Here is a 26,736-nt window from a genome sequence, read left to right on the forward strand (position 1 = left end):
GCTATATCTGTCTAGACCACATCTCTACCCACACAACCCCAAAGAATCACTACCTCAGGATCCTAGATGATCTTCATTTTGTTTTTCTTGACATCATTAGCCAGCCAGTAATATATGCAAGCAGTGTAGTTTAGTTTTACAGAAATTTTGTGAATATTGCATAGACTATCAATATCAGAATTTCTTTTTCTTTTGCTTGGTATTATTCTACCTGGGATCAGGGTTCCCCTACTGTGTCCTCAGTTCTCTCTCCTGTTCTTCCACTGCATATGTGTGAATTCTTTCTTGTGAGCGATTTTCTTCTAATGAACAGCATAGGGCAACAATCAAGGGTGAAGCAACCAAAGACGGTGACTTTCCTCTTGGTGTCCAACTCTCTTACACATTGTCCCTGTCACTGCCTTCGATGAAGCCAGGTGTTGTGTGGGAATCCCGAGGCTCTCATTCCAATGTTACCAGAGAAGCAAATATTTTCAGCAATCGCAGAAGTGGAGGTGGAAGTAGACCCTTCCATGATGTCCCTAAAAGGGCACCCAGTGCCAGCTGACACCTTCCCTGATTCTGTGTGACACACAAGGGCACAGACAATGAAGCCTGCCTGTGCCTGATTCCTGGTCTACAGAAACAGATAATGATTGTGTGGTGTTCTAGCTTCTTTGTGTCCAGGGAGTAGTATAACCATTGATTGTTATTCTAGACTCATTTGGTCTCTCAACACCTATGAAGGGAGAGAAATCAAAAGGTGCAAAGAAGTAGATATGCTAGGATATTCTTAGTCATGAGGTTTGAAAACCAGTGGATGACTGTTCCCTGTGTGATCCAGTAAACTCTCAATTTACCCAGGCATTAGGGGAAATTTGAGTCAATTTTAGCAAGAAAAATAAGAAAACACAATGTCATTTTATTTATGTTCCTTCAACATTTCACTTTATTTAAGATGTAGAAAGCTTGATTTTTTTAAAAAAATATAGCAAAGAACAAATTATTGCAAGATTTTACAGAGTTCAAAGAATGCTGAAATGTGAGTTCATTTTAGACAGAAACAGGCAGGATTGTGGCAATGCATTTGTTTTCCCAATCAATCTTGTTGTAGTAGAGGCTTTACAAGATGCCTCTCAGAACTCAGCACACGGAAGGTCTACATCAGGAATCCTGCGTGGTGAAGAACAGGAGACCATGGGGGAGAGAACTCAGCAGCAAGAACCACTAGAACAGGCTGGGCGGCAGCAGGTGGTCTGGCAGCAGGTGGGGCGACAGCAACTGGAAATGCAGCACTGAGGTCTGCAGCAGCTGGACACACAGCAGCTGGGGCGGCAACAGGAAGGCCTGCAGCAGCTGGAAATGCAGCAGATGGGGCGGCAGCAGCTGGATCCACAACAGCTGGAACTGCTACAGCATGGCCTGCAGCAGCTGGAGGTGCAGCAAGAGGGCCTGCAGCAGCTGGACACACAGCAGCTAGGGCGGCAGCAGGAAGGCCTGCAGCAGCTGGAAAAACAGCAGGTGGGGCGGCAGCAGGAAGGCCTGCAGCAGCTGGAAACACAGCAGGTGGGGCGGCAGCAGGAAGGCCTGCAGCAGCTGGAAATGCAGCAGCTGGGGCGGCAGCAGGTGGATCCACAACAGCTGGAACTGCTACAGCATGGGCGGCAGCAGCTGGACACACAGCAGGTGGGCCTGCAGCAGCTGGGCCTACAGCAGGTGGGCTGGCAGCAGCTGGGCTGGCAGCAGCCTTGGCCACAGCCCTCCTCAGAGCAGACAGAGCCACAACAGGAGCTGACCATGGTGTCAGAGGTGGAGGTTCTGGGTTGGTTTACAAGAAGGTGGGTTGGAAGATTTGGAAGTGGGAGTCTCCCTGCCCACATCCCCTTTTATACTCCACTGAGGGGCTGCTGTCCTCACCTGCAGCATTCTTTCCTTGTTATTGTTTAGGTTAATAAACAGGTGATTATCAAATTAGACAAGTTTCTTTTCCTGGCTAAATTATAAGGCAGATGAATCTCATCATTTCCTTTTCCTGGTTTGCTCATTGTCCGCTGCTGCTGAGCCCTCTCTCCAGTCTCAAAAGACAAGGTGCATTCTTGGCACCATTTAAACGTCTTTCCTGTTTCAATTTCTTCCAAGAGAGGTGTCACCTGAAATTTTGCATCTTGTTCTGCTCACTTTGTTCTAATTTTGTATGGCTCACTGTACCTGTATGTCAGGATTGTAGTAATGTAATCTTTTGTAAATATCTCTTACAGTCAAATAGACTGGGACTTTTGCTATATATATTCATACACAGACTTAAAATACATATATTTTACTTAAAATATATTATTTTAATATGTAGTAGTATATATGTGATGTTATGATATCATTATATGTTATAACTATGAATATTATATATAATATTTTTTTTTATTTATTTTCTGACTTTACTTTTTATTCTGGATTTTCGATATTCACAGACACAACTGGGCTGTGTTTTTTATATGTTTTTGCTTCCATTTGTGACAGTTAGCTTCTTGTCAACTTGACACAAGCTAGTATCATCTGAAAATGACAATGGATTTCCTAGAAAACATAAATTGCCCAAAGTGGTCAGAGCAGAAAGGAAATCTAAACAGATCAATGAACATGGAGGAATTTGAAAATGTTATTAATAACCTGGCCCACAAGAGCCCCCAGTTCCTTAGGTCAATTCTATGAGCTGTTTTAGGGGCTTGTTATTTCAATGAAATTTAAGCTATTTCCAAACAAAGGGAAAAAACTAAACCCAGTGTTACAATGATATAATATTTTAATAAAAGATCTACAGATACAAATAAAAGCATCAATTAAAGGTGTTTTGTTAATTATAGAGGTTTCTATGCAAATTTAAGGAGATTAAGAAAGACATTTCCCATGTCCATATATATATATATATGTATATGTATATGTATACATACATACACACACACTTATATTTACTTTTTGAGAGTTTTTTTTTATTTAAATTTATTTATTTATTAAGGATTTCTGCCTCGTCCCCACAACCGCTTCCCATTTCCCTCCCCCTCCCCCGATCAAGTCCCCCTCCCTCATCTGCTCGAAGAGCACTCAGGGTTCCCTGACCTGTGGGAAGCCCAAGGACTGCCCACCTCTATCCAGGTCTCGTAAGGTGAGCATCCAAACTGCCTAGGCTCCCACAAAGCCAGTACGTGCAGTAGGATCAAAAACCCACTGCAATTGTTCTTGAATTCTCAGTATTCCTCATTGTCCGCTATGTTCAGCTAGTCCGGATTTATCCCATGCTTTTTCAGACCTAGGCCAGCTGGCCTTGGTGAGATCCCAATAGAACATCCCCATTGTCTTAGTGTGTGGGTGCACCCCTCGTGGTCCTGAGTTCCTTGCTCGTGTTCCGTCTCCTTCTGCTCCTGATTTGGACCTTGAGATTTCTGTCCGGTGCTCCCATGTGGGTCTCTGTCTCTGTCTCCTTTCATCGCCTGATGAAGGTTAATATTCATGAGGATGCCTATGTGTTTTTCTTTGGATTCACCTTCTTATTTAGCTTCTCTAGGAACATGAATTATAAGCTCAATGTCCAAAAAACACCAATGATAGCCTTTGCTGGAGAGGTTGTGGAGAAAGGGGTACACTCACCCATTGCTGGTGGGAATGCAAACTTGTGCAACCACTCTGGAAAGTAGTGTTTCGGTTTCTCAGGAAATTCGGGATCAACCTACCCCTGGATCCAGCAATACCACTCTTGGGAATATACCCAAGAGAGGCCCTATCATACAACAAAAGTATATGCTCAACTATGTTCATGGCAGCATTGTTTGTAATAGCCAGAACCTGGAAACAACCTAGATGCCCTTCAACGGAAGAATGGATGAAGAAAGTATGGAATATATACATATTAGAGTATTACTCAGCAGTAAAAAACAAGGACTTCTTGAATTTTGCATACAAATGGATGGAAATAGAAAACACTATCCTGAGTGAGGTAAGCCAGACCCAAAAAGAGGAACATGGGATGTACTCACTCATATTTGGTTTTTTTTTTTTTTTGAGAGGTTTTTGAGACAGGATTATTCTGTAGCTTTGGAGTCTATTCTGGAACTAGCTCTTGTAAACCAGGCTGCCTACGAACTCACAGAGATCTACCTGCCTCTGCCTTCCCAGTGCTGGAATTAAAGGCCTCACCACAACTGTCTGGCTCGAATATGTTACTTCTTAAGGACTATTTTTTGTTTCATGGCTTCTGGTAGGAGGGGGAATAACTCAATTTTCTTGAAGATATATTTATATTTGCAGGGGGTTGTGGGTGTGGTTATACATGCATGTGTGTGTATGCATATGTATCAAGGTATCCAGAAGCCAGTAGAGGACTTCGGAGCTGGAGTTAAGGACAAGGTGTGCATCCTCTAATATGGCTGATCCTTGAACCAAACTCTCGTCCTCCACAAGCACAACCAGTTCTCTTAACCACTGAGCCATCTCTCCAGTTCCAAAAGACAAGGTGCATTTTTGACATAGACAACAGGTAGATAATACCAGCCCCTGAGCCAGTGGTTCTCATGGTTGGCTACATGGTGGGGCCACGCTGAAGACTGTGGCAAACTAGCCAATTCTTGGCTTCCTATTCAGTTGTTCTGCAATGGAACCTAGAGCTCAGAAGATTTTCAACCTTCTCAGATTCTCTCAACAGGAACTGAAGTTTGAGACCCACCTCCTTTAACTTTCCACAGTCCATGCATTTGTGTCTATTTCAATCAAGAAAATAGGTTGCAAAATAATGAACTTTCAATTAATGGTAAGTGAATAATAGAGAAATCACCCCAAATCGCAAACAATGAGCTTTGACCTTTGGTGAATAATTTTTACGCTGTCAGCTACTCTATTCCAAATACCAGCAGAACCACATGGGTAAGAGAAACTGCTCTAGCTTGAAGTACAGTGAAAAATTACAATAGACAGAACACTGAGTGGTGGCAGAGGAAACTCAGAAGTGGGAGCATCATGAGTCCACCTACTGGGTAAGTCCTACCCACAATCTGTTTACTTAGAATTAAGATTTCACATCTGCACCATGCTTACAGATGCCTTTTTTGTCACCCACGGTAGAAGGTGGGGAACCATTACTTCCCTGTTACAGAATTTTCTTCTTGTCTGTCTTTTTATGATGACATCATGAAAGAACTCAGATAATTAATCACTGGGGATATGTGAATGGACTCGGTTGGCATTTACACATGCCATCCAGGAACCAGGCCAATTTCAATAGAAAATGTAGGTAACCTGATGCCTGGTGACGATAGGGACTTTAAAGGCACGGTAAGTAGACCGGACTTTACTTGCCAGTTATCTCTTATGTTATGCAAATACATAGCCCCTTCTCTTCTAAAAATACCTGTTATATATTCTATGTGTAGATAAATATAATGCCAGTAGGTGGGTTTCATTCTGGCCATTTTTCCATGGTAATATCTTTATCTAAATAGAGCTACAATAGCTATTTTTAACAGAGAAATAATTAACCTTATTTTGGATTCATGTATGTTACTTTGTAGTAAAAATTACATACATATTTCAGAATATATATTAAATAATATTGTTGGGCCTCTTGCAAAATGATACATATACTCAAGAAGAATTTGTGAATTAATAACAAGGTCCATCTATTGTTATTTTAATTTCATTTTTAAAAAATATTTCCATGTTATTTATTTATATCTGTTTGTTAGTATTTGGTTGTAGGCAACACAGAGGTCTGGTCTTGTGCTCACAGATAAGGAGAACCTGTAATGTTAAACAATGATGTTGTTCCTTCAAAGGGACCTGTTATCCACCTCGAAGGCTGGGGACAGATGTGGTTAGTAGCCTGGTAATCTTTTGCTACTTGTGTGGCCAAGACCACAGTATATCCTCCCCAAGACGCTTATTCTGAGCTTACTTTTCTCAGTTAATCTATAGAACCTGTTTTTAAGGAAGGTGTCAATGTATCTATCTATATATAATCAATATATAAAACACATCTTTATGGAAGGTATCCCACATACTTTACACAGAGTTTCAATGTATTCACACCCCATCTTGTTTTGGGTTACTTTGTTCCTCAAAGAGATTGGTGTGTCTTTTGGTGTGCACAAGAAATTGAGTCAATCATCACCAGAAGAATTTTCAATTTGTGCTGTGCTTAAATATGCCTACAATAAATTACTCAGGGTCATATTCCCGAAGTTGGAACCGATGCCACCTACTTGGTCATGTTGAACTGAACTGTCTTCTTGCCTTCTACAGATCAGATTAGATTCTGCTAACTGTGGCGGCCACAGAGATACCTGCATTTGGTATCATAAAAACACAGATATAGTGGAAGGTGTTTGAAATACTCATGTGTAACATAGAAAATAATTATTAAGCGAGTATCTACCCACCAAAAGCCCAGTGGAGAGTCTTTGTTTCATCAAGTAGAGTTCCCGTATGTCTTTCTTGACTGTTTCTCTCTCCCTCCATCACAGAGTGACTTTCCCAATTTTTGGAATAATCTTTTTCATTTCTTTTACTCAACATTCAGTCACCTAGGTTTGCATTTTTGAACAACGAAGTTTAGTTTTACTGTTTTTGAATGCTCTGCAGCAGAATGCCATTCTGGGTTCTGAATTTCAATTCTTCTGTTTAGTGTTCTATACTCTCTTGGACAGACAACCCCAAAGGTAGCCTCAGTTAACCTCACTTCATGTTGTGCTTAGGCAAAGTATCCACCAAATGCTATGTGTTACAGTCTGAGTATCCAGAAGGCCAACATTAGGAGGTTTTGTGAGCACTCGAGAGGAGGAACCAGAGGAGAGGACCATAGCTCTTTGAGTCATGCCTTCCATTAGGATTTGTCTTAGGGTTTCTATAGCTGCGAAAAACACCATGAACAAAAGCTATTTGGAAAGGAAAGGGTTTGTTTCAGCTTGCATTTCCTTAGCACCATCTGTCACGGAGAGAAGCCAGGACAGGGACTCAAGCAGGACAGAAACCTGAGGCTGGAGCTGGTGTAGGAAGCTGTTTACTGACTCCTCATAGCTTGCTCAGCCTATTTTCTTATACCATACTGAAGGGTCCAAGAGTTAGAATGCAAAAAGGCAGATTCCAGAAATAGGAATGTAGAAATAAAGAAATATAAAGTTGTAAGCCTAGGAGAATGCACGCAGACTGTCAGCAGCCTGAGGATTAACTATTAAGAGTGGGTTACTCTGTTTTACAACCCATAACTCTATTTATAAGGCCAAAGCATCTCTTGCAAACTCAGAATTAGCCTAAAATAACATGCCAACCATCGTGATTAACGACTAACATGAGCTGAGTTAACTTTTAGGAGGTGGATATACATGACCTCTGATTATGCATTATCCCTGCTACATGAAACTGGCAACATCGAAGGAGAGATTGCAGAGTTTCAGTAAACACCACCCAAACTACCAGGGAAGACAATGGATTAAGCATTAGTTTAACTGAAAAACTCTGTTAATAAAGATTGTAAAGTAAGGCAATCTGTATCTGAGTTTTACCTCAAGATTGTAAAATATCCTTTGTTCAAACCTACTGCTTGGTGCCCCCATTACTATAACAAGGTGGGCTCAGAAACTGGCCTTTGCCACAGCCTTACACACTCCATCTCTGGCTGGGTCTCAGCTAGCTGATAAGCTTTTTGTGTCCCATGGAGATTTTTTTTATTTTAATTTTTTTCCTGGAATAAAGTTTACTTCTGGTTTATTAGACTTTGGTGGTCTGTACCCGTCTTTATGCAACCCCCGTGGACCCAACATACAGGACCACAGAATCAGGAGCAGTATCCAGTGAGCTGGGCTCACCCACCTCAACCATTAGTTAAGAAAATGCCCCCACGGGTTTTAAAGTCATCTCCTCTTGTCAGAAAACTCTCTTTTGCAGGCTCATCCTCTGTCACTGGATTTGATGAATTTAGGTGGGAGAAATTCATGGAGCAAAACTAGGAGATGCTGAAGCTCTTTCCCAGTGGTGTCAAGAAAGAAGGTGTTCTCATCTATCCCAGAAGAGAGCTCCAAATTGGATTTCCTCAGAGTGGCTCAACAGAAGAGTCCCCAGTTGTGGCATAATGTCCCACCAATCTGGCATCAGAGGGATAGCATGCAACCTCTACTGGCCATGAAACCCAGCTAGGCTATACCTGGCCTGGCTCCAGAGTTTTCAAACAGTCCCTAGGTCTTTTTCTGTGTTACAAATACTTTTTGTTGCTCTTATGTGAATTTTGACTTAGTTTCCCATGGATACATAGCCTATGCAAAGCTTGGTTTAGAGGAGACCTGGAAAACTGTGGTACCTCATGAATCAGGAATTTGTACCTGACATTGTACTGTTGGAAGTGCCTATTAGTTTGTTTTGAGATATGGAGATCTACTAGCTAAAGTGTAAAAATAGGAAAAAAAATAAAGATGCTGGGAGGTGAAGGCAAGGGCTTCAGTTCACTGAGACTGAGCTCCCTGCAGCCACGGAGGCTAAGTTCATTCTCAGTGTGTCTTTGTGTCTTCATTTCACAGACCCGCACTGAAATATTCTCAACACCAATGCCAGCCAACATCTTTACTGAAGCTTATGAAGTGCCAGGAATCCAACAATGCAACCACACTGTCTGATTCCGGGCCAACAGACACTGCAAGTTAATTGAGTGCAGCCTTGAAACCACTAACTTTTCTTGAAGTCATATAGTGACAAGGGACTGATACAGAAAACACCAAGAAAAAGAAGATATCAAGGGTTGCAGAGAAGTGGATATGCTAGAATATATTTATTCTTTAGGGCCATAAGCCCAACAAACTCATTTTGTTTCTGGGTGGCCCAAAAGATGCTCTGTTTACCAAGATGATGAGGATGGAGGCAATTAAGGGGTCACCAGCATTGTGGAGAAATTCAGAGTAGAGATAATTAACTAAACCCTCATTTTATAGGATGTATGGCTGCAGAATGTAGCTTCCTAGGAGTAATGGGAATGATAAGATCACAAAAGAATCCAGGCAGAACCATTTAGTTCTGAGAATTAATATAGGTATAATTATGGGATGGGTAACCAGTTAGGAATGGCAACTAGGACAGGAGTCGATTATAACTCCCAGCAATCTGTGGGTTTTGAAGGAGAACCTGATGTTCCTAATTGTAAGACATGGGCACCCAAACTTGGAGCATCTGTTACTGTAGGCTCCACAGACATATGTGTATCAGTACATATGTATATGCATATCTATTTATGTGTTATTATCATAGGTTAATGGAACAATAGGATTTTATCATGGCATTCTATATCAGTATATAATGTACTTTGATGATACCCATCTCTCAATCTCTCTCACTATATTTCTACTCTTTTCTAAAGTCCCTCTCTCATTTTCATATGTATGGTTTTTCCACATATTGAAGGAAATGTGATGATTGTCCTTGTGAGCCTGTCTTGTGAAAAGATTTTTAAAAAAGTCCTTGTTGTTAACTATAGGCACTCATGTTTAAAACATTAGTACTTACTGCCTTTGCTATGGACCACAGGCTCTGATAAGCTGTGTTTTCATTTTTATTTGATTTTAGGAATTTTACGCCTTCCTCAATGATTTATTCAATGACTGATCACTCAAATAATATATCATTTAATTTCTCTATGTCTGTATTGTTTCTGTAATCTTTTTCACTGCTGATTTCTATTTTCATTCCATTTCTATCTGATAACATACAAGAACGTATTTAAATTTTTATGTTTGGTAGAAGTTGATTTATGGTCTTAAATAAGATTTGTAAAAAGTTTCTCAGGGTCCTGAGAACATGTAGGATGTTTAATGGAACATTTTTAGATTTCTGTTTGGCCCATCTGACCTAATAGTATATGTTAGCCCTAAAGTTTTGTGGTAATTTTTGGAGAGGAGTCTAGATGATCAATTGGCTGAAGAAGACGCATTGAAATCTTCCACTATTATTATGTCTGGACCAATCAATCCCTTTGTATTAGTAGTGTTGGTTCTATCAAGTTAGGTGCATAATTTTCAGTGTATATATTGGATCTTGTGGGATGTTATCTAACATGTATATATGTACCCTGAAAGAACTTAAGAATGAGAAAATTTTCTAGGTTAGTGGCACCAATGGAAATCCATGGTTCTTCCTCCAAGTTCCATCTGGATAGATTTCTCAGACCCATGAGCCATTAATTGAAAAGGATGACAGTCCTCTGATAGATAGTGTGTCTCCAGTCAAAAAGCAAGGTCAGCTGGTTGTTTCTTAGCTTCTCTGATCTAGCAAGCTTTCACCCCTACATCTGACTTCTGAGTCTTCATTGGTAAATAGAACAATAGAGACTTGGTTTAAACCAATATATGGTTGAAACCCGTAACAGAGCTGGGGTGGTAGGACTAGAAGGCCCTCAAGGCACTGTCTGGGGGCTGGGGGGCTGCAGATGTTAATTAAAATATCAGTGGATTCATATGCAGACACTAAGCCAACAGAAAAACATCATTTGGCACCCAAGATAGGGTACCAAATGTAAAAGCCTTCTTTGGACTGCCAGACCCCAAATAATGACATGGAGACTTATTATTAATCATGGAAGTTTGGCCTTAGCTTAGACTTGTTTCAGACTAGCTCTTATAACTTAAATTAAGCCATTTATGTCAATCTACATTTTGCCATGTGGCTCATTGCCTCTCCTCCACAGAGTATGTACGACTTTCTTAGCGTCTTGCTGATATGCCTAGATTCATCCTTTCTTGCCCTGGAAGTCCTGCCTATTCTCCCCTGCCTAGCTATTGGCCATTCCGCTCTTTATTAAACCAATCACAGCAACACATCTTCACACAGTGTAAACAAATGTCCTACAATAATCAATCAAATCATATGTCAGTAGAATTCTCTAGGACAGTCCCCACAAAGCAACTACATCATAAGAGATGTCAGTAGAAGACCATAAGGCCACTTAACAGACCCAGTTATAGCTATCTTGCAGTATATAAAATCTTGGCGGAAGTGAGCTACCAGCATCTGGTATGAAATGAAAAGGGAGTCCTAATGCGTTAAAGGTAGGAGAGGACAACCCTGGGTCATGTAGACCCAGAAGAAGTATAAATTCACTGGCTTAACCTCAGGTTGTCTTGAATATTCTGCTCTTCATCACAATATGATCTGAAAGAACATAGAGCGTCTGAATACCTGAAATTGACTCACAGTGACTAATTGCTCCGCGATGGTGATATAGGGACCCTGACGAACAGTATATTTAGCACCGATGACCCACTATGCAGTCCTGGCAATTTTAGTTTGAGTTCTAAATGTAAACGGCCAAGAATAGCCACTGTAGCTAAATAAGAATATAGTAGCCACTGGCTCAGAGATCTCAGGTTATGATGTAAGTGAGTCATCAAAGAAGACATCTGATATGTTCACTATAACTTGATCTAGGTATTCCGACTAAATGAGCTGCAGTAACTAGAAGAAGGAGGTGTGTGGATGAATAAAAGGATGCTCTACCCAGGTGCCCTTTATTCTATGGTCCCCATCCTTAAGTTAGTGTGAGCATAAAATGCAGTTGGCTCACGCTGCTCATTTGTTATGTGCTATGTTCGTGGGGTACTTCTTTTCATATACACCTGCACCTCTCCTACGCCACATGGTCACAGACGGTGATAACTGAATAGTAGTGCAAAGGTCTGCTATAGGAAATCCTAGAGCCAGTAGTTACCCGCCCACTGGGGTGTGGCCTATTATACTATTCATGCCGATGTAGAGCATGCATCCGGTCTCTTTGTCCAGCTGCAGGATTTGGTTTCTGATCTCTGTTCCAGCAGAGGATTCTGATTTGTGAGTCTACCCCTAAATAAATAACTGTCTATTTCTCAATTTTGAGCTAGTGTGGAATTTCTTTTAAGTGTCCTTCTTCATTAAAGGCCCAGATCTTTTGCCTCTAAGGAAGGAAGGGTTGTAGTCTTGCTCAAATTCTAGAACCTCCCTATCAAATGGTATCAAATGTATTGGCATTTATAGAAAACATACTTTGTTTCTACTAATGTAATCTTCTCCCTGGAAGTTTCTTCTAGGTTCCTCGGGGGAGCCTTTTTTTGTTGTTATTGTTTTGGCAAAAGTTCCTGTTTAAGGCTCTACTTTTACGAAACCCAACAGAGCACACACTTCTTTGGACAGTCCCGTAAACACAGCCTAATTCAGCAAGCTGCTGACTGATAATCCCTTAAATACAGGTAGGAGCATAGAGGTTTGAACTCTCCTGCCTAAAGCTTGGTCTTTGTAAGAGACTGTCTGCAGGAGGGATCTAGGTACTGGCTCTAAACATCCATATTTATGCTTTCTAATGAAGACTTCTGAGGGAAAAGAGCTGGCATGCATGCCACCATGTTCTGTGGTCTTTTCATTTTCAGAGGTGGGCTACGGAAAATCTGACACATAGCAACAGGAAGAAAAAAGAAGACAAAATACTTTTATACTTATATGGCTGGAAAGCCCACATTTATTTAAGTTGTAGCAATGGCTCCATTTTAGGAAATAGGGCAGAGAACAAGTGCTTCCATGAGGGGGTCACATACTAGGTTCAAGGAATCTAAAGGAAATTCAACATTGCATTCATATAAGAAAGAGAGAGTACTATAGTGAGAGATGGGGTATATTTGTAGGCAAAAACAGCATTCTAATCAATTGGAATTAAGGACTTATAGCTGGCATCGCAGGATTAAGCTCACAGGTGGTCTACATCAAGAATGTTAGTTGGTGAAGAACATGAGACTGTGGGTATGAATTCTCAGCAACAAGAACAGCTAGAGCATGCTGGGCGACAGCAGGTGCTCTGGCAACAGGTGGGCCTGCAGCAGCTGGACACACAGCAGCTGGGACGGCAACAACTGGAGATGCAACAGCTGGGGTGGCAGCAAGTGGGCTGGCAGCACACAGACTGGCAGCAGCTGGGCCTGCAGCAACTGGATACACAGCAGCTGGGGCGACAGCAGGTGGGCTGGCAGCAAACGGACTGGCAGCACTGGGACCTGCAGCAGCTGGACACACAGCAGGAGGGGCGGCAGCAGCTAGACACACAGCAGCTGGGACTGCAACAACTGGAGTTGCAGCAGCTGGGGCGGCAGCAGCTGGACACGCAGCAGCTGGGGCGGCAGCAGGAAGGCCTGCAGCAGTTAGAAATGGAGCAGCTGGGGCGGCAGCAGCTGGGGCGGCAACAGGTGGGCTGGCAGCACACAGACTGACAGCAGCTGGGTCTGCAGCAGCTGGACACACAGCAGGTGGGCCTGCAGCAGGTGGTCTGGCAGCAGCTAGGCTGGCAGCAGCCTTGGCCACAGCCCTCCTCAGAGCAGACAGAGCCACAACAGGAGTTGACCATGGTGTCAGATGTGGAGGTTCTGGGTTGGTTTACAAGAAGGTGAATTGGAAGGTTTGGAAGTGGGAGTCTCCCTGCCCACATCCCCTTTTATACCCCACTGAGGGGCTGCTGTCCTCACCTGCAGCATTCTTTCCTTGTTATTGCTTGTGTTGATAAATATGTGATTATAAAATTAAGCAATATTCTTTTCCTGGTTACATTTTCAGGTTGGGTAGGAAACACCATTTCTCTTCCTGGTATGTTAGAATTTGTCAGTCAGCACTTCCTGCATTACCTTTCTAACACAGCATCATCAAAGGGCACCATCACATGGCATCTTGTCTCTTGATAGTACACACTTCGGGCTCAGTTCACACGACATAGTCTGTTCATTCTGGTGTAACATGCAATTGTTTCTAATCAGCCAGGGGAGTAAATCCGTGTTCTAATCTGACTGTCCATTTGTTACAGATGGCCAGAAAAGGCCTGAGTGTTAGACAGGGCACTGATGTATTCCTTGCCAGCTGTGATTAATAACTCAGTGTTTAGATTTTCTCTTTTTTTGTTGTTTGTTTGTTTGTTTGTTTGTTTTTTTGAGACAGGGTTTCTCTGTGGTTTTGGAGCCTGTCCTGGAACTAGCTCTTGTAGACCAGGCTGGTCTCGAACTCACAGAGATCCGCCTGCCTCTGCCTCCTGAGTGCTGGGATTAAATAAACTTTCTCATGGGGGGAACACAGCACTGTTTTCAGTTACGATTGTAAAACATGGCATTTTGCTATTTGCTTTTTGCCAAGCACAAACACTCCAAACTTATTCTTAGGGCATCTCAGGGGAAGTTGGCTGCCAAGTGCAGCTACAGCATGAGATCAAGGTCCCTTAACTTGCTGCTGAGGAGCTTATTTTCATTGTTGACTTATTGTCTTTGTAGCTTCATTGGGAGACATTAATCCATTTCCTGTTTTTAAGACACACTTGCCTACCCATCAACGATAGTTCACTGTGTGCTTGCCTGTTGCTCTAACTTGGATCCTACCATGTTGTGTTGTTGGGCTTTTAAAGCCCAAGGCTTTCCTGCTCCATCTTGGTTGTTGCTTATAATTTCCTTAAGCAGGAGACTAGAGGGTACAGATTTCTAACTCAGGATATCTGCCTATGTGTTCTCACTGTGAAAACATAGTGTATGCTTAAAGGCTGAAAAAATATGCCTTCTAGCTGATGACTCAGAAAACAAGAACTGCTGACAGTCCCTTATGTCCTCCCTGGAGTCAAGGGAACTTAAAACCAGCTATCCTGGCTTGGTGTCATGATCTTCCAGGTCCATGTCACACCTCTGTTAGTCTGGTCTCTCTGAGAACACCCATGCAAGCACATCTCCAGTCTGTTGTTGGCCTTCCTTGATGGAGGAAAGCCATTGGTTAGATAAAAATAAACTGCTTGGCCCTCATTGGTTAGAAGATAGGTGGGAGAAGTAAACAGAACAGAACGCTGGGAGGAAGAGGAAGTGAGCTCAGATTTCACAGCTCTCCTCTCGGGAGCAGACGCCTCAGAGAGACGCCATGCTCCCAGCTCCCAGGCAGACGCACGCGATGAAGCTCCGACCCAGGATGGACATAGGCTAGAATCTTCCCGGTAAGCGCACCAAAGGGCACTACACAGATGATTAGAAATGGGCTAAATTAATATGTGAGAATTAGCCTAGAAGAGGCTAGATAGAAATGGGCCAAGCAGTGATTAAATGAATACTGTTTGTGTGTTGTTATTTCGGGGCATAAGCTAGCAGGCAGCCAGGGTGCTGGGGGACGCAGCCCCACCACTCTTATTACTACACTTCCTATAAAACCTGTTCTTCTGAATGCCTGGAGACTGTAAAGATAGGAAAGAGTAACTGTACCGAACGATGGAATCATGTTTCTAAATGATTTAATCTTGCTTGCATGAAAGAAAACACTAACAAAGGGAAAATTTAGTGGCAATGTCAAATAAAAAAAATGACAAGACAACAAAATAAAACAAAAGAAATCTAACTAACCAGGACAGAACTAACTAACTAATCAGTTACTAATCATGAAGGTGGACAAGACTGGGAGGAGTGAATGCATCTCAAATTTTTTGGAAGGATTTTTTTAAATAACCTACAACTCCCATGGTTGTGCCCAACCCCATCAGCTTTTAATCTGACCAGGCGTATTTTGATCAAAGTAGCATATTGCTCTTGGGCTTGAGTGGAAAAGTGGGCTGAACTGGGCATAATAGTCCCCACCTGTATATCTCAGCACTTAGGACACTGAAAGACATCTGTGAGTTTGAGGGTCAGCCTAAGCTACACCATGAATTTGTGACTAACTTGAGCTACCTAGAAAGAATCCTCTCTCAGTAAAGAAGACAAGCAGTTGAGACCTATTGATGTGGAAGTAACCACTGCACACTTCTCAGAAATTGGTGGGGTTTATAGTAACCAATTCTCAGGTGCTTCGCACCATGGTGAGTTCAGGGTTAGTTCACACTGCCAACCGTTTGCAGACATCAACCCTGAGACGTTAAAGCTCCTGTACTCCACACGCATGCATGCTTGGAAATGTGTTATTTATGAAGAAGAGGAAATAGCTCTCTTCTCTCAGTAGCCAGAACCTACCTGCCAAATGTGTTTCATTCCACAAAGCAGAACAATGGCAATAAATGTGGGATACGGAGAGTAAAGTTAATGTGATAATGGCATCTTGACTGTGACTCATGAGTGACAAGCGGGAGACTTTGAAAACTGAGCCCCAAGAAGGGAAACTACAGTACATCAATGGCATGTGACTGAAGCACTCTGTGTGAAGGATTTGCCCTAGGTGACTACTAGGTGTTGATGGAGGGGAAGTGGACATCTCTGAGGAAAACAAGTGACTCACCCTGTGAGGTTGGCCTGTGGAATGAGTTGCCCTGAAGTAGTCAGTGGAGCGCCTTACATATGAGCTGTTATTGCTGAGGAAGAGCTGAGAGCCAGATGGAGATACAACGACTCCCAAAATTCCCTTTCTGCCCCCTGGCATCCTCAAGCCCAATTGAATCGCAATGCTTTAACAATGTTCTTTTGTAGCCGGGCGGTGGTGGCACACACCTTTAATCCCAGCACTCGGGAGGCAGAGGCAGGCGGATCTCTGTGAGTTCGAGACCAGCCTGGTCTACAAGAGCTAGTTCCAGGACAGGAATCAAAAAGCTACGGAGAAACCCTGTCTCGAAAATAAAAAAATAAAATAATAAATAAAAAGTTCTTTGTGCTTGAACTATTTTGGCTCCAGTATTGGTCCTTTTTGCTAGATTCATGTAGCCAGGATAATAGCCTGAGCTGCCCATTGGGCCTCTTTAGGAGAATTGTCTGGTATCCTGTGCCTGCATCATGTTCTGGCTCTGATAAATGTAGACACAGCTTAGGAAAGTCTTGTACTTTTCTTCTGTCAAAGCAAAAGGGACAAAACAACACTCGAAGTTGCTGTGGACAAAGACCCTGGTGACCCAACTGCAGTCCCCAAGGGGCAGTCAAATGTCCCCAGAAGCTCTGTGGTTCAGAGAAAGAATGGCCCTCGAGCAACCCTGGTGACTAGCGACTACACATGACCTACTGGTGATCAGAACTCATTTCTAATATTTCTGTTTGGTGCCCTGCCCCAAATCTCAGTTGCCTGCTTGAAATTTTTATTCATGTTGCCGACCATCAGCTCCTCTGCTTCCTAATGTTTTTTTTTTTTAATCACATCCAGGTATGACCCTGCTCCTCTTCATGGCTGTCTCTTGTGTCCACTTCCCACTTGGACACTGTGGCAGGGCATCCTCAGGCTCCCTGACATGTGACTGATCCTTTCTTATAGGTTCCCAGAGTAGCTCAATCTCAAATAGTAGATTCCTCGCAAGACCATGGCTGATGACACTCTGAGGTACGCGGAGAAACAAAATAGACTCTGTCTCCAGTGCTGGCCTGTCATACAGGAGGACTCACTGTTACATAAATCCCAATGTTGGATTTAAGCTTGTAGGAACCACGAGTTTTCTCCTCCAGAGATGAGTGGATGATCTAGTTTGCTTTCTGTTGCTATGACTCCATGACTGGAAGCAACTTCAGGAGGAAAGAGTTTATTTTAACTTACTTACAGTCCACCATCAAAGGCAGGATCTCAAAACAAAAACTCAAGAAGAAGCCACAGAGAAAATTAGTCCCTGGCTTGCTTCCAGGTTCCAGGCTTGTGTTTAGCTGCCTTTCAAAACCAACCAGAGAGAGTGTCCCCACCCACAGAGGCTTCCCATGCCAATCAACCATTAAGGACACACATCCCCACAGTCCAATCCAAGGGAGGCAATTCATCAGCTGAGCGTCTCTGTCCCAAGCAAGGTGTGTCAAGTTGACAACCAAGATTAACTGTCACACTGGCTTATCATGTGGTTGAGGCTTTGGTTCCCTCCTTCCAGGAGCTGGATGCAGTTGTCACACTTTTCTCTGAGTAACACTTCTGTTTCTCTGGCCAAAAGCCAGATTCAGAAAGATAGAGATTGTGTGTTTTCTGTCATACATAGAGTCCAGCATTGGGGCTGTATGTAATTTACAGGTAGAGTGCTTGGTTGGTATATTCAGAGTTTAGAATATGTAACTATTTCTAACATATCTACACATGTATATATATCCACACACACACACACACGTGACATGAACATAGAAGGAGGACTATTTGGGGACAGAAAGATGACTACAGCAGGAGTGAGTGAGATAGGAAGTTGTGATGCAGGGTTAATGTAGTTATGTTATAATAAATATATACTTTGATAACATTTTAAAAAGAAAAAATGAACCACCAACAGTGTTTTACATTTGTATATATTTTTCTGTAAATGACATGATTTCATTTTTGTGGTTGAATTATATTGTTCTGCATATATATATCATAATTTTTTATTAATTCATCTGTTGATCAGCCTAGGCTGATTTCAATATTCTGACCAATGAAAATAGCTAAACAATAATTATGCACATGTACATATCTCTTTTGCATATTGACTCAGTTTCCTTCAGAAAAGTACTGGAGTAATATAACAGGATTGTATGGTTTTCTATTTTTAGTTCTTGGTAAATCCTCTATTTTGATTTCCATAATGGCTTTAGTAATCTACCTTCTCAGCTACAGCGAATGGCCCTGCCCCTCCCCACAACCCTATCCACCCCTGTCCTCACCAGCACTTGTCCCCTGTTTTCTTCATGGCAACCATCCTGACAGGGGTGAGGAATCTCAGCATAGTTTTGATTTGCATTTCCCTGGTGAATAAAGATACTGCATATTTTAAATGCATATCAGTTAGCCATTTGTACTTCTTTTAAGACATGTCTATTCAGTTCATTTATTCATTTATGATTGGACCATTTGTTCTTTCAATGGTATATTTTTAGTTCATTGGTAATCTGAATATTAATCATTTTCCAGATGAAAGTCTCCTCCCTCCTCTCCTCTTCTATGAGACTAAATTCCACTTTGAATAAACATCTTATTTACACTTGATGATTGAAAAGGGGAGGCATCTCCGGGTCAGGTAGAAACCTAGTGCAAGGGAGACTCCCACAGATCTACAAAGATGACTTCAGGGAAGACTCCTAACAATAGTGGGTGCTTAGCATGAACTGGCCATCTCCTGTGATCAGGTTGGTGACAGTACCAATTGTCATCAGAGAGCCTTCATGCAGAAACAGATTCAGGGAGTCACAGCTAAACATTAGGCTGAGCTCTGGAAATCCTGCTGAAGAGAGAGAGGAAGGATTGTACAAGCCAGAGGGGTCAAAGACATCACAAGAAAACCCACAGAAACAACTAACCAGGATCATAGGAATTCACAGAGTCTGAACCAACAACTAGGGAGCCTACATGGGACCGACTTAGGCCCTCTACATATATGTGACAGCTGTGTAGCTTGGTCTACTTGTGGGACTCCTAACAATGGGAGCAGGGGCTGCCTCTAACGTTTTTACTGGCTCTTGGGAACCATTCCTCATACTGGGTTGCCTTGCCGAGCCTTAATACAAGAAGAAGTGCTTAGTCTTAATGCAAATTGATATGTTATGCTTTGTTGACAGCCATGGGAGGCCTGCCCCTTTCTGAACAAAAACAGAGGAGGAGTGGATTGGGAGGTGGTGGAGAGGAGGTAAGGAAGGGTAATGGGAGGAGAGGCGGGAGGGAAAACTGCGGTTGGGATGCAAAATTAATTAATTAATTAAATTATGTTTTAAAAATCTTATTTACAAAAGCCATTTTAATCTTTCAAGTCTAAGGCCCCCGATGATGTGTCTGTGTCATGAAAAAGAAAGAGACAGAAATACGGTCAGACTAACAGCTGAAGCATATGTAGTGAATAAACATGTGGAAAATGTCACACCGAGATTCCATCTCACTCCTGCCAGGATGACTGCCATAAAGAAAACAAACAACAGGGCTGAAGGTGCAACTCAGTGGTAGAAGGCCATACTGGAGTGCACAAGGTCCAGGGTGTGGTCCCCTGCACAAAGAAAAAGAGGAGAAGAAGAGAGGGAGGGACAGAGGAAGGGAGGGAAGAAGGAGGGCTGGCAGGCAGGCAAAAAGAACAGAAATTCCACTAACCAGAAGTGATGATGAAGACATGGGGGAAGGGAGGCCTTGGACACTGCTGGTGTGAATGTAGACTGGTCCAACCCCTGTGGAAATCAGCATGGAGATGCCCTGGGCCTGAAAGCAGATTCACCAGGTGCTCTTGTCTCTCCTGTTCTGGTGTGTACACAGAGGGCGCTAAGTCAGCACATCCCAGAGGCACACACAGCCATACCCCCTACGGTGCTATTCACAACAACCAAGTTGTTCTTCAGGCCAGGAACCCATTAGCAGGTGCACAAATAAGGAAAATGTGGTGTAGGAACACAATGGAGTTTGATTCAGCATAATGAAAGAACGAAGCTATGCCATTGGCTGGGAAATAGCCACACAAAGTAAAATATGTCCAACCCAAAATAGAAAAATACTGCATATTTTCCCTCACCTGTGGTCCTAGATTGTATCTAGAAAAGTAAGCATATGATATGTATTTGACGTGACATACATATTATATGTATTTGAAAGTAGATGAGCGCAAAAGGAAAGGAGGAGGGAGGAGGATGAAGGGATGGAGAAGAACACGGCGAAAATACATGATATACTTGAGAGAGATTGCCTTCTTGAAACCTAGCATGATGCATAATGAATACACACCAATAAAACATAAGTAAAAAGAATGAAAGGTGAACACATTTTATGCCCTTGAAGGCTTAAAGTTTTATTGGGAGATATCAAGCAATTGGTATGAAAATAAATTCCATGGGTGGAGGTGGCATTAGAAAGAAAAAAATCTAGAAGTAAAACACATTAACAACTTGTACTTTGAAACAGAGTCAGGAATTCTAAAACGATTTGAAGAACAATTTAACTGTAATTCTGATGTACTTGTATCAAAAATGATTTTAAGAAAATAAATAGCAGCAGACACCAGGCTTTTCCAAATCATCTGATGAATCTATTTATTTATAACATCGGCATATCACATGTCCTGTTGAATGAATGCCTAGGCTGTAGGATTAAAGTGAGAAAGAGAAGCGATCCAGGTCAGGATACTCCGAAACTAGAACCACCATAGCAGCTGGGGTGGCAGCAGGTGGACACACAGGAGCTAGGGCAGCAGCAGCTGCACACACAGCAGCAGCTGCACACACAGCAGCTGGGGAAGCAGCAGGTGATCTGGCAGCAGCTGGGCCACATCCTTCTCAGAGCAGACAGAACCACAACAGGAACTGACCATGGTGGCAGAGGTGGATATTGAAAATGAATTTACAAATGAATGTAGAACTTGAATCTGGGTATCTTCATGCCCTGGCTCCCTTTTTATACCTTGTTGGGGGTACTCTTCCCTTTGCAGTGTTAACCATAGTAAGTAAAGAATCATTAAATTGGATGATTATGTTTTCTACATTTGATGGGAAACACTCCGTTTTCCTGAAGGATTAAGGCCTATCCCATCAACTTTCTGATACACACTCAGCACAATTGTATGGTTCAGGTACGAGTTAGTATTCTAAACTAAGTGTGCTGATGTCTTTCTTTTCCCTGAATCCTTTTATCTTCCCTTCCTGTGTTCCTTGTTATCCATTTAAAGTCCTTCAGCTTTTCCATAGAGGACAGTCCTTAAAGGTTGATATTCAGTCTGGGTGTTGCTCTTCCCTGACTATAGTTTATGAGACTTACTAGCTCCAATAAGATACTCTGAAATCTCATAACCACCAAAGTTATCATTGGAAAAGCAAGTCAAAATCCACACAGTGTAGTCAGTTGTAACTAAAACTAGTAGGTGAGCAACAGAAGAATCCCCACAGCTCTCACACTATCTCTGCCCCACTTCCTGGACCTGAGAAGCCTCATAGTTTTTTGTTGTTGTTGTTGTTTGTTTTTTTTGACAAGTCAATATGTTTAAAAGGGTGGGATTTGTACAAGCCTTGTGCAGGACTTGCGTAGGTCTTATGTAGTCAAACAGCCATTTCTTCCGTTTTGTGTGTGCAACAGCCTTATCACATCCAGAAGCTGATATTTCCCAGAATTCCTCTCCACCCTCCAGATAATACATGCTGCCCATCCCATCTTTTAGATGGTCCTCGAGTCTCAGAGTAGGTGAGAGGAGCACAGATGTTCCACCTATGACTAAACACTCACGCAGGGGCTCCTGGTGTCCCTGACACAGCTGAGGGGGCAGAGTCACCTTTCTTTAGGGAAGGGTTCCATTACCAGGTTACCCATGTCCCAATGGATGATCCAACACCCATGAGTATATAAGCAGCACCAACGAATTATAAGAAAAAGTAGTTTTGTTTGGGGGGGGTCAAGAGGACTTAGAGGGAAGGACTAAAGGTATACATAATGAATATATATTGTATACGTGTGAAATTTTCAAAGAGCAACTTTTAGACATTAGTATTTTTCATGAGTGGACACTGGAATCATCATTGAAGTCAGTAACAAGGGTTATATAACTAAAACCCATATTTATATGAATTACATTTATATTTATATAAAGTAGAACATGTAATATAACATGATTACTTTGAACTTGAATAGTGAGAGACTGATACAGGTGTTGTTAGTTATAAAGTAATAATAGTTTATTATTGCCTCATTTTATCCTGTTAAAGAAATGTAACTTTCATCTGACTGCTTTTCTTCTCAATATTTTGATGACTGTGTTTTCTTTATTAACTAAAAAAAATTAAAGAAAATGTAATGATGTTTTATAATTTCTGTCATGACCTTCTAGGGTTGGGGGTTTGGGCATCCTGGGCTGCCCTGATTAGTCAACAGTATTAACTGAGATGTTGAAGAAGTCTGGGTAAGCAAACATTGACTCAAGTTCCCTAGGAGGAGTCATCTTCAACTCCACATCCCTGTGACCCAGCAAGAAACAGTAAAGAATAACACAGAGAAAGTGTTGAGGGAGGCCGTTCATTCATTCCTGGCAACCCAGACCCCAAATAATCACTCAAAAACTATATTATTTGCAATACTGTTTGGCCAATAACTTAAGCATATTCCTCGCTAGCTCTTACATCTTAAATTAGCCCATTTCTATTACTTTATATTTTTCCACGAGGCTCATGGTTTACATCTCTGGCAGTGGCTACGTTGGCGTCTTCTTGACTCCACCCACTCTCTCTAGATATATATCTTCCAAGCTGGCAATATTCTGTTAAGCCATTGGTCAAAAGCAGCTTCTTTATTAACCAATAAAAGCAACACATATATAGAAGGACTTCCCACATCAGGGAAGGGCTGGAGAGATGACTCAGAGGTTAAGGAACACAAACGTTTTTCCAGAGGTCCCGAGTTCAATTCTAAGCAACCACATGGTGACTCACAACCATCTATAATGATATCTGGCACCCTCTTCTGGCCTGCAGGCATACATGCAGAGAGAACACTGTATATATAATTAACAAATAAGTCTGGGGACTGGAGAGATGGCTCAGTGGCTACAATTACTGACTGCTCTTCCAGAGGACCTGGGTTCAACTCCCAGCACCCACATGACAGCTCACAACTGTCTGTGACTCCAGTTGCAGAAACTCTGACACTGTTACACCAATATACATAAAATAAAATGAACAAATTTTTTAAAAAAGAATAACACAGGGGGTTTCCAAGTCAGGCGAGTTCTATAGCTCAGTTTGATATCCGTTCTGATTAGTTGGTGACTTTAAATTACTGCTTTGTAAATATTTTGAATCTTGCTCTTGTCATATAATTTTGATCTCCACTGGTGCATTTCTTGAGCAGGCATTCTACTAAGTCATGTCTCAAGCCTGCTGGTAGACTGGAAAGCGATGCCTTGTCAGAGGGAAACAGGTCTCTGAAAATCAGAAGAGTACAATGGAAAGTCTTAATCAGTAAGGATGACTCAGAAAGTCTAGGGAGGGGCTGGAGAAATGGCTCAGAGGTTAAGAGCATTTCCTGCTCTTCCAAAGGTCCTGAGTTCAATTCCCAGCAACCACATGGTGGCTCACAACCATCTGTAATGGGGTCTGGTGCCCTCTTCTGGCCTGCAGGCATACACACAGACAGAATATTGTATACATAACAAATAAATAAATATTTAAAAACAAAGAAAGTCTAGGGAGAGGTCTAGAAACCATGTCTCTATTCTTTATTTTTTTCCTCTATCCTATCCCAGTTCACAACTAGAGTTTCGACACCCCCAGAATAAGATATCAAAATAGAGCATCAAGGTGTAGAAACTGCACAACTTAAAGACAAGAGTAAAAGTGAATTGCACAAAGTGAAATGGATTATCTGGGAGTCAACAGGACAAGGACTTAGAAAGACCTCAGAGGAATGGTTTTAATATGGGTTTATTAATTCTTTGAGGATGTACGCATGTATACAATGTAGTTTGATCATATCCATCTCCCACTCTTCTATCCCCTGGAACATAGCTGACTTACCAGGAGTCACGCACCTCAAGAAAACTGACTTTCTCTCCACTCCCATCGCTCCTCACCTAGGAGAGAGAGGTTCATGAGCCCCTCCCAACTCCATGCTGGATTGTTGAGTGGTTCGATCTTGTGTTGACTGTCTTGATGTTGTGCAAGCAGCCACAGCTGCTACGAGCTCTTGAATGCAACCTCAGAAAATACCAATTCCTGTGAGGCTACTTCTCCCTGCATTCTTTTCCGCCTCACAAAATCATGGATCCAACCTCTCCCTTACAAGGAGTTGGTCGACTGGTTGAAGTTCTCAATACTTATAGCTCTCATGGAGGGACTAGCTCCTAAGTCATCTAGCTCTGGGAAGGGCTGGGGTGGGTATTTATCAGCCTCTATGACAATAAAATGGCTTTCAACATGCAGATAAACACTTGCTGCTGCAATTCACCAACACCCCACCCTCAACTCAGCTTCCCCATGGAGGGATTTGACTGTATCTTCTCCGAGTTGATGCCCTAGAGCCAAACCTTTAACTAGCTTCTATCTGGAAACCAGCAGTACATGTAATTAGTAGTACTTATGTGCTTGGTTCCTGCCCCCATGAAACCAAGTCTCCAGCCTCTCCCTAAAAGGAGTTTGACCACACATCAAGCACTCCAACTTTTATAGCGTCCATCAAAGGGACTAGCTCCTAAATACAAGAGTCCTTGGGGACCATAAGGATCAAAGAGGCAATTTCAAGAAGGCTCAGGAGCTGTGTCTATTTCTGTAGTCCAGTGCACACCTAGCAAACAGAAATACCCAGCTCCCATTGCTTACTGGAATGGTCTTGGTTTCATATTAGCTATGAAGACCCCAATTCCCAAGATTTTAATTAACCTTTTAGTCTTGGGTATGATAATTACCACAACCTTGAGAGGCTGAAGAGCAGGTAGTCAGACATTAACCATATCCCCCGTTTCTCAGGCTTTCTCCAACAATAGATCCCACACTACCCCATGCCCAGCTATGTTGCCTGTCTGACTACTGACAGGAGAGTGTTGAATCCTTATGTAAGGGAGTAAATCACCCTGTGGCAGGGGTCAGGTCTGAAAGAAAGTGAATGTGCCATAAATCCTCTACCACCTTAGTGCTGAGAGTTTAGGATAAGAGCCAGCTCCCAGCTTGTCTTTTGGGAACAAGGGATGTAGACCACACAGGGAGCAAGCCAGTTCCCCCGCTTCTTGAGTGACAAGGCTCTGCCTCACATCTTGGGATACTGATATACTTGACACGCTTCAATTCTCTGCGGAACCACTGAGAATAAGACAGTGATTTGAACAAGAACAAGGAATGAGAGGCAGCCAGAGTCTCTGCCCCAACAAGGCCAGTCTGGAAAGACTGGACCAGGAGTCAGGGTGGAGACACTTTACCTCATATGCAGAAATGAACAGGAAGACTTGGTTGAAATGCAGAAGAGAGGAAATATGCTCTGAACAAAACAGCAAGATCAGTATGCAGACAGTTATGAGAGTTGCAAGGCCTGATCATTTCAAATAACTAACTAGATTACATTGAGATGTATATAAACTGGTACATGAAAGGTGTCATGGTTGGTTCTTTGTGGGTTTTTGTTGTTGTTGTTTTGTTGATTGGTTTTGGTTTGCAGGGGGTGGTTTTGTCTTTTGGTTTATTTGGTTTTTCTTTTGTTTACTTGTTTGTTTTTGTCAACTTGACACTACTGAGCTTTCTGGGAAGAGGATCCTCAATTGAGAAAATGCTTTCATTAGGTCATGAAGCCTGTGGGACATTTTCTTGACGGATGATTGATGTGGGAGGGCCCAGGTCACTATGAGTGACATCACCCTGGGCTGGTGGTTCTGAGTGGTATAAGCAGACTGAGCAAGCCATAACGAGCAAGCCAGTGTTCAATGCAGTGAGCCATTGATCTGTTTCAAGGTCTCTGGCTTCTGTTACACACTCTATATTGGGTCTCACGGGGACTCCTGGATATCCTGCTGTTATGCTGTGTTATGAACATCCTGCAGCTTTGAGTCTGCAGGTTTGGCCCCTTCACCTGCTCCAACAGATCATAGACTAAGTGGATGTTAGGATGGGCCATATCATAGCCCTAGTTCTGGGTCTGGGTGGTAGTAGACTTGGTCAGACTGCCAGCTCTCCCCCATCCTCACCACCAGGGTGAGCTCTCCAGGGCAGTCCAGACTAGATCACCTTATGCAGGAAGGAGCAGGTGGTAGGGCCCACTCATTCCCTGAGGGGGGTGTGTGAGGGGGTTGGCTCACCCATGCCTACACCACCAGAGTCAGTTCTACCGTGCTGACCAGGTGAAGTGCAGGGACCACTCTCCTGAGTACTGCAGCTAGTAAGAGGCAAGGGAAGTGAAAAGGGGAAGATGAGGAGAGCTTGGGAGAATGGG

The 26,736-nt window shown here is 42.5% G+C and overlaps 2 protein-coding genes across 3 annotated transcripts; both read right to left on the reverse strand.

The window, feature by feature from the left end:
- Positions 1–1,190: 1,190 nt before the first annotated feature.
- On the reverse strand, positions 1,191–1,778 carry LOC121442418 (keratin-associated protein 4-4-like). Its single transcript, XM_041643972.1, has one exon. It carries the CDS (start codon positions 1,776–1,778, stop codon positions 1,191–1,193), a length of 588 nt encoding a protein of 195 aa, XP_041499906.1.
- A 10,991-nt stretch (positions 1,779–12,769) lies between these two features.
- On the reverse strand, positions 12,770–13,357 carry LOC121442404 (keratin-associated protein 4-12-like). Of its 2 annotated transcripts, XM_041643946.1 has the most exons (3): positions 13,266–13,357; positions 13,056–13,145; positions 12,770–13,010 (listed from the first exon to the last, which is right to left on the reverse strand). In XM_041643946.1, the coding sequence occupies exons 1-3, from the start codon at positions 13,355–13,357 to the stop codon at positions 12,770–12,772; spliced, it is 423 nt and encodes a 140-aa protein (XP_041499880.1). The 2 variants fall into 2 exon arrangements, with proteins under 2 accessions (XP_041499880.1, XP_041499879.1); XM_041643945.1 differs by having other exon boundaries at positions 12,770–13,357.
- Positions 13,358–26,736: the final 13,379 nt, after the last annotated feature.

The sequence above is a fragment of the Microtus oregoni genome, unplaced genomic scaffold (genome assembly GCF_018167655.1).
Source record: "Microtus oregoni isolate MIOR12 unplaced genomic scaffold, Mior012 000091F_ref0000469, whole genome shotgun sequence".
In the NCBI taxonomy this organism is placed as follows: Eukaryota; Metazoa; Chordata; class Mammalia; order Rodentia; family Cricetidae; genus Microtus; species Microtus oregoni.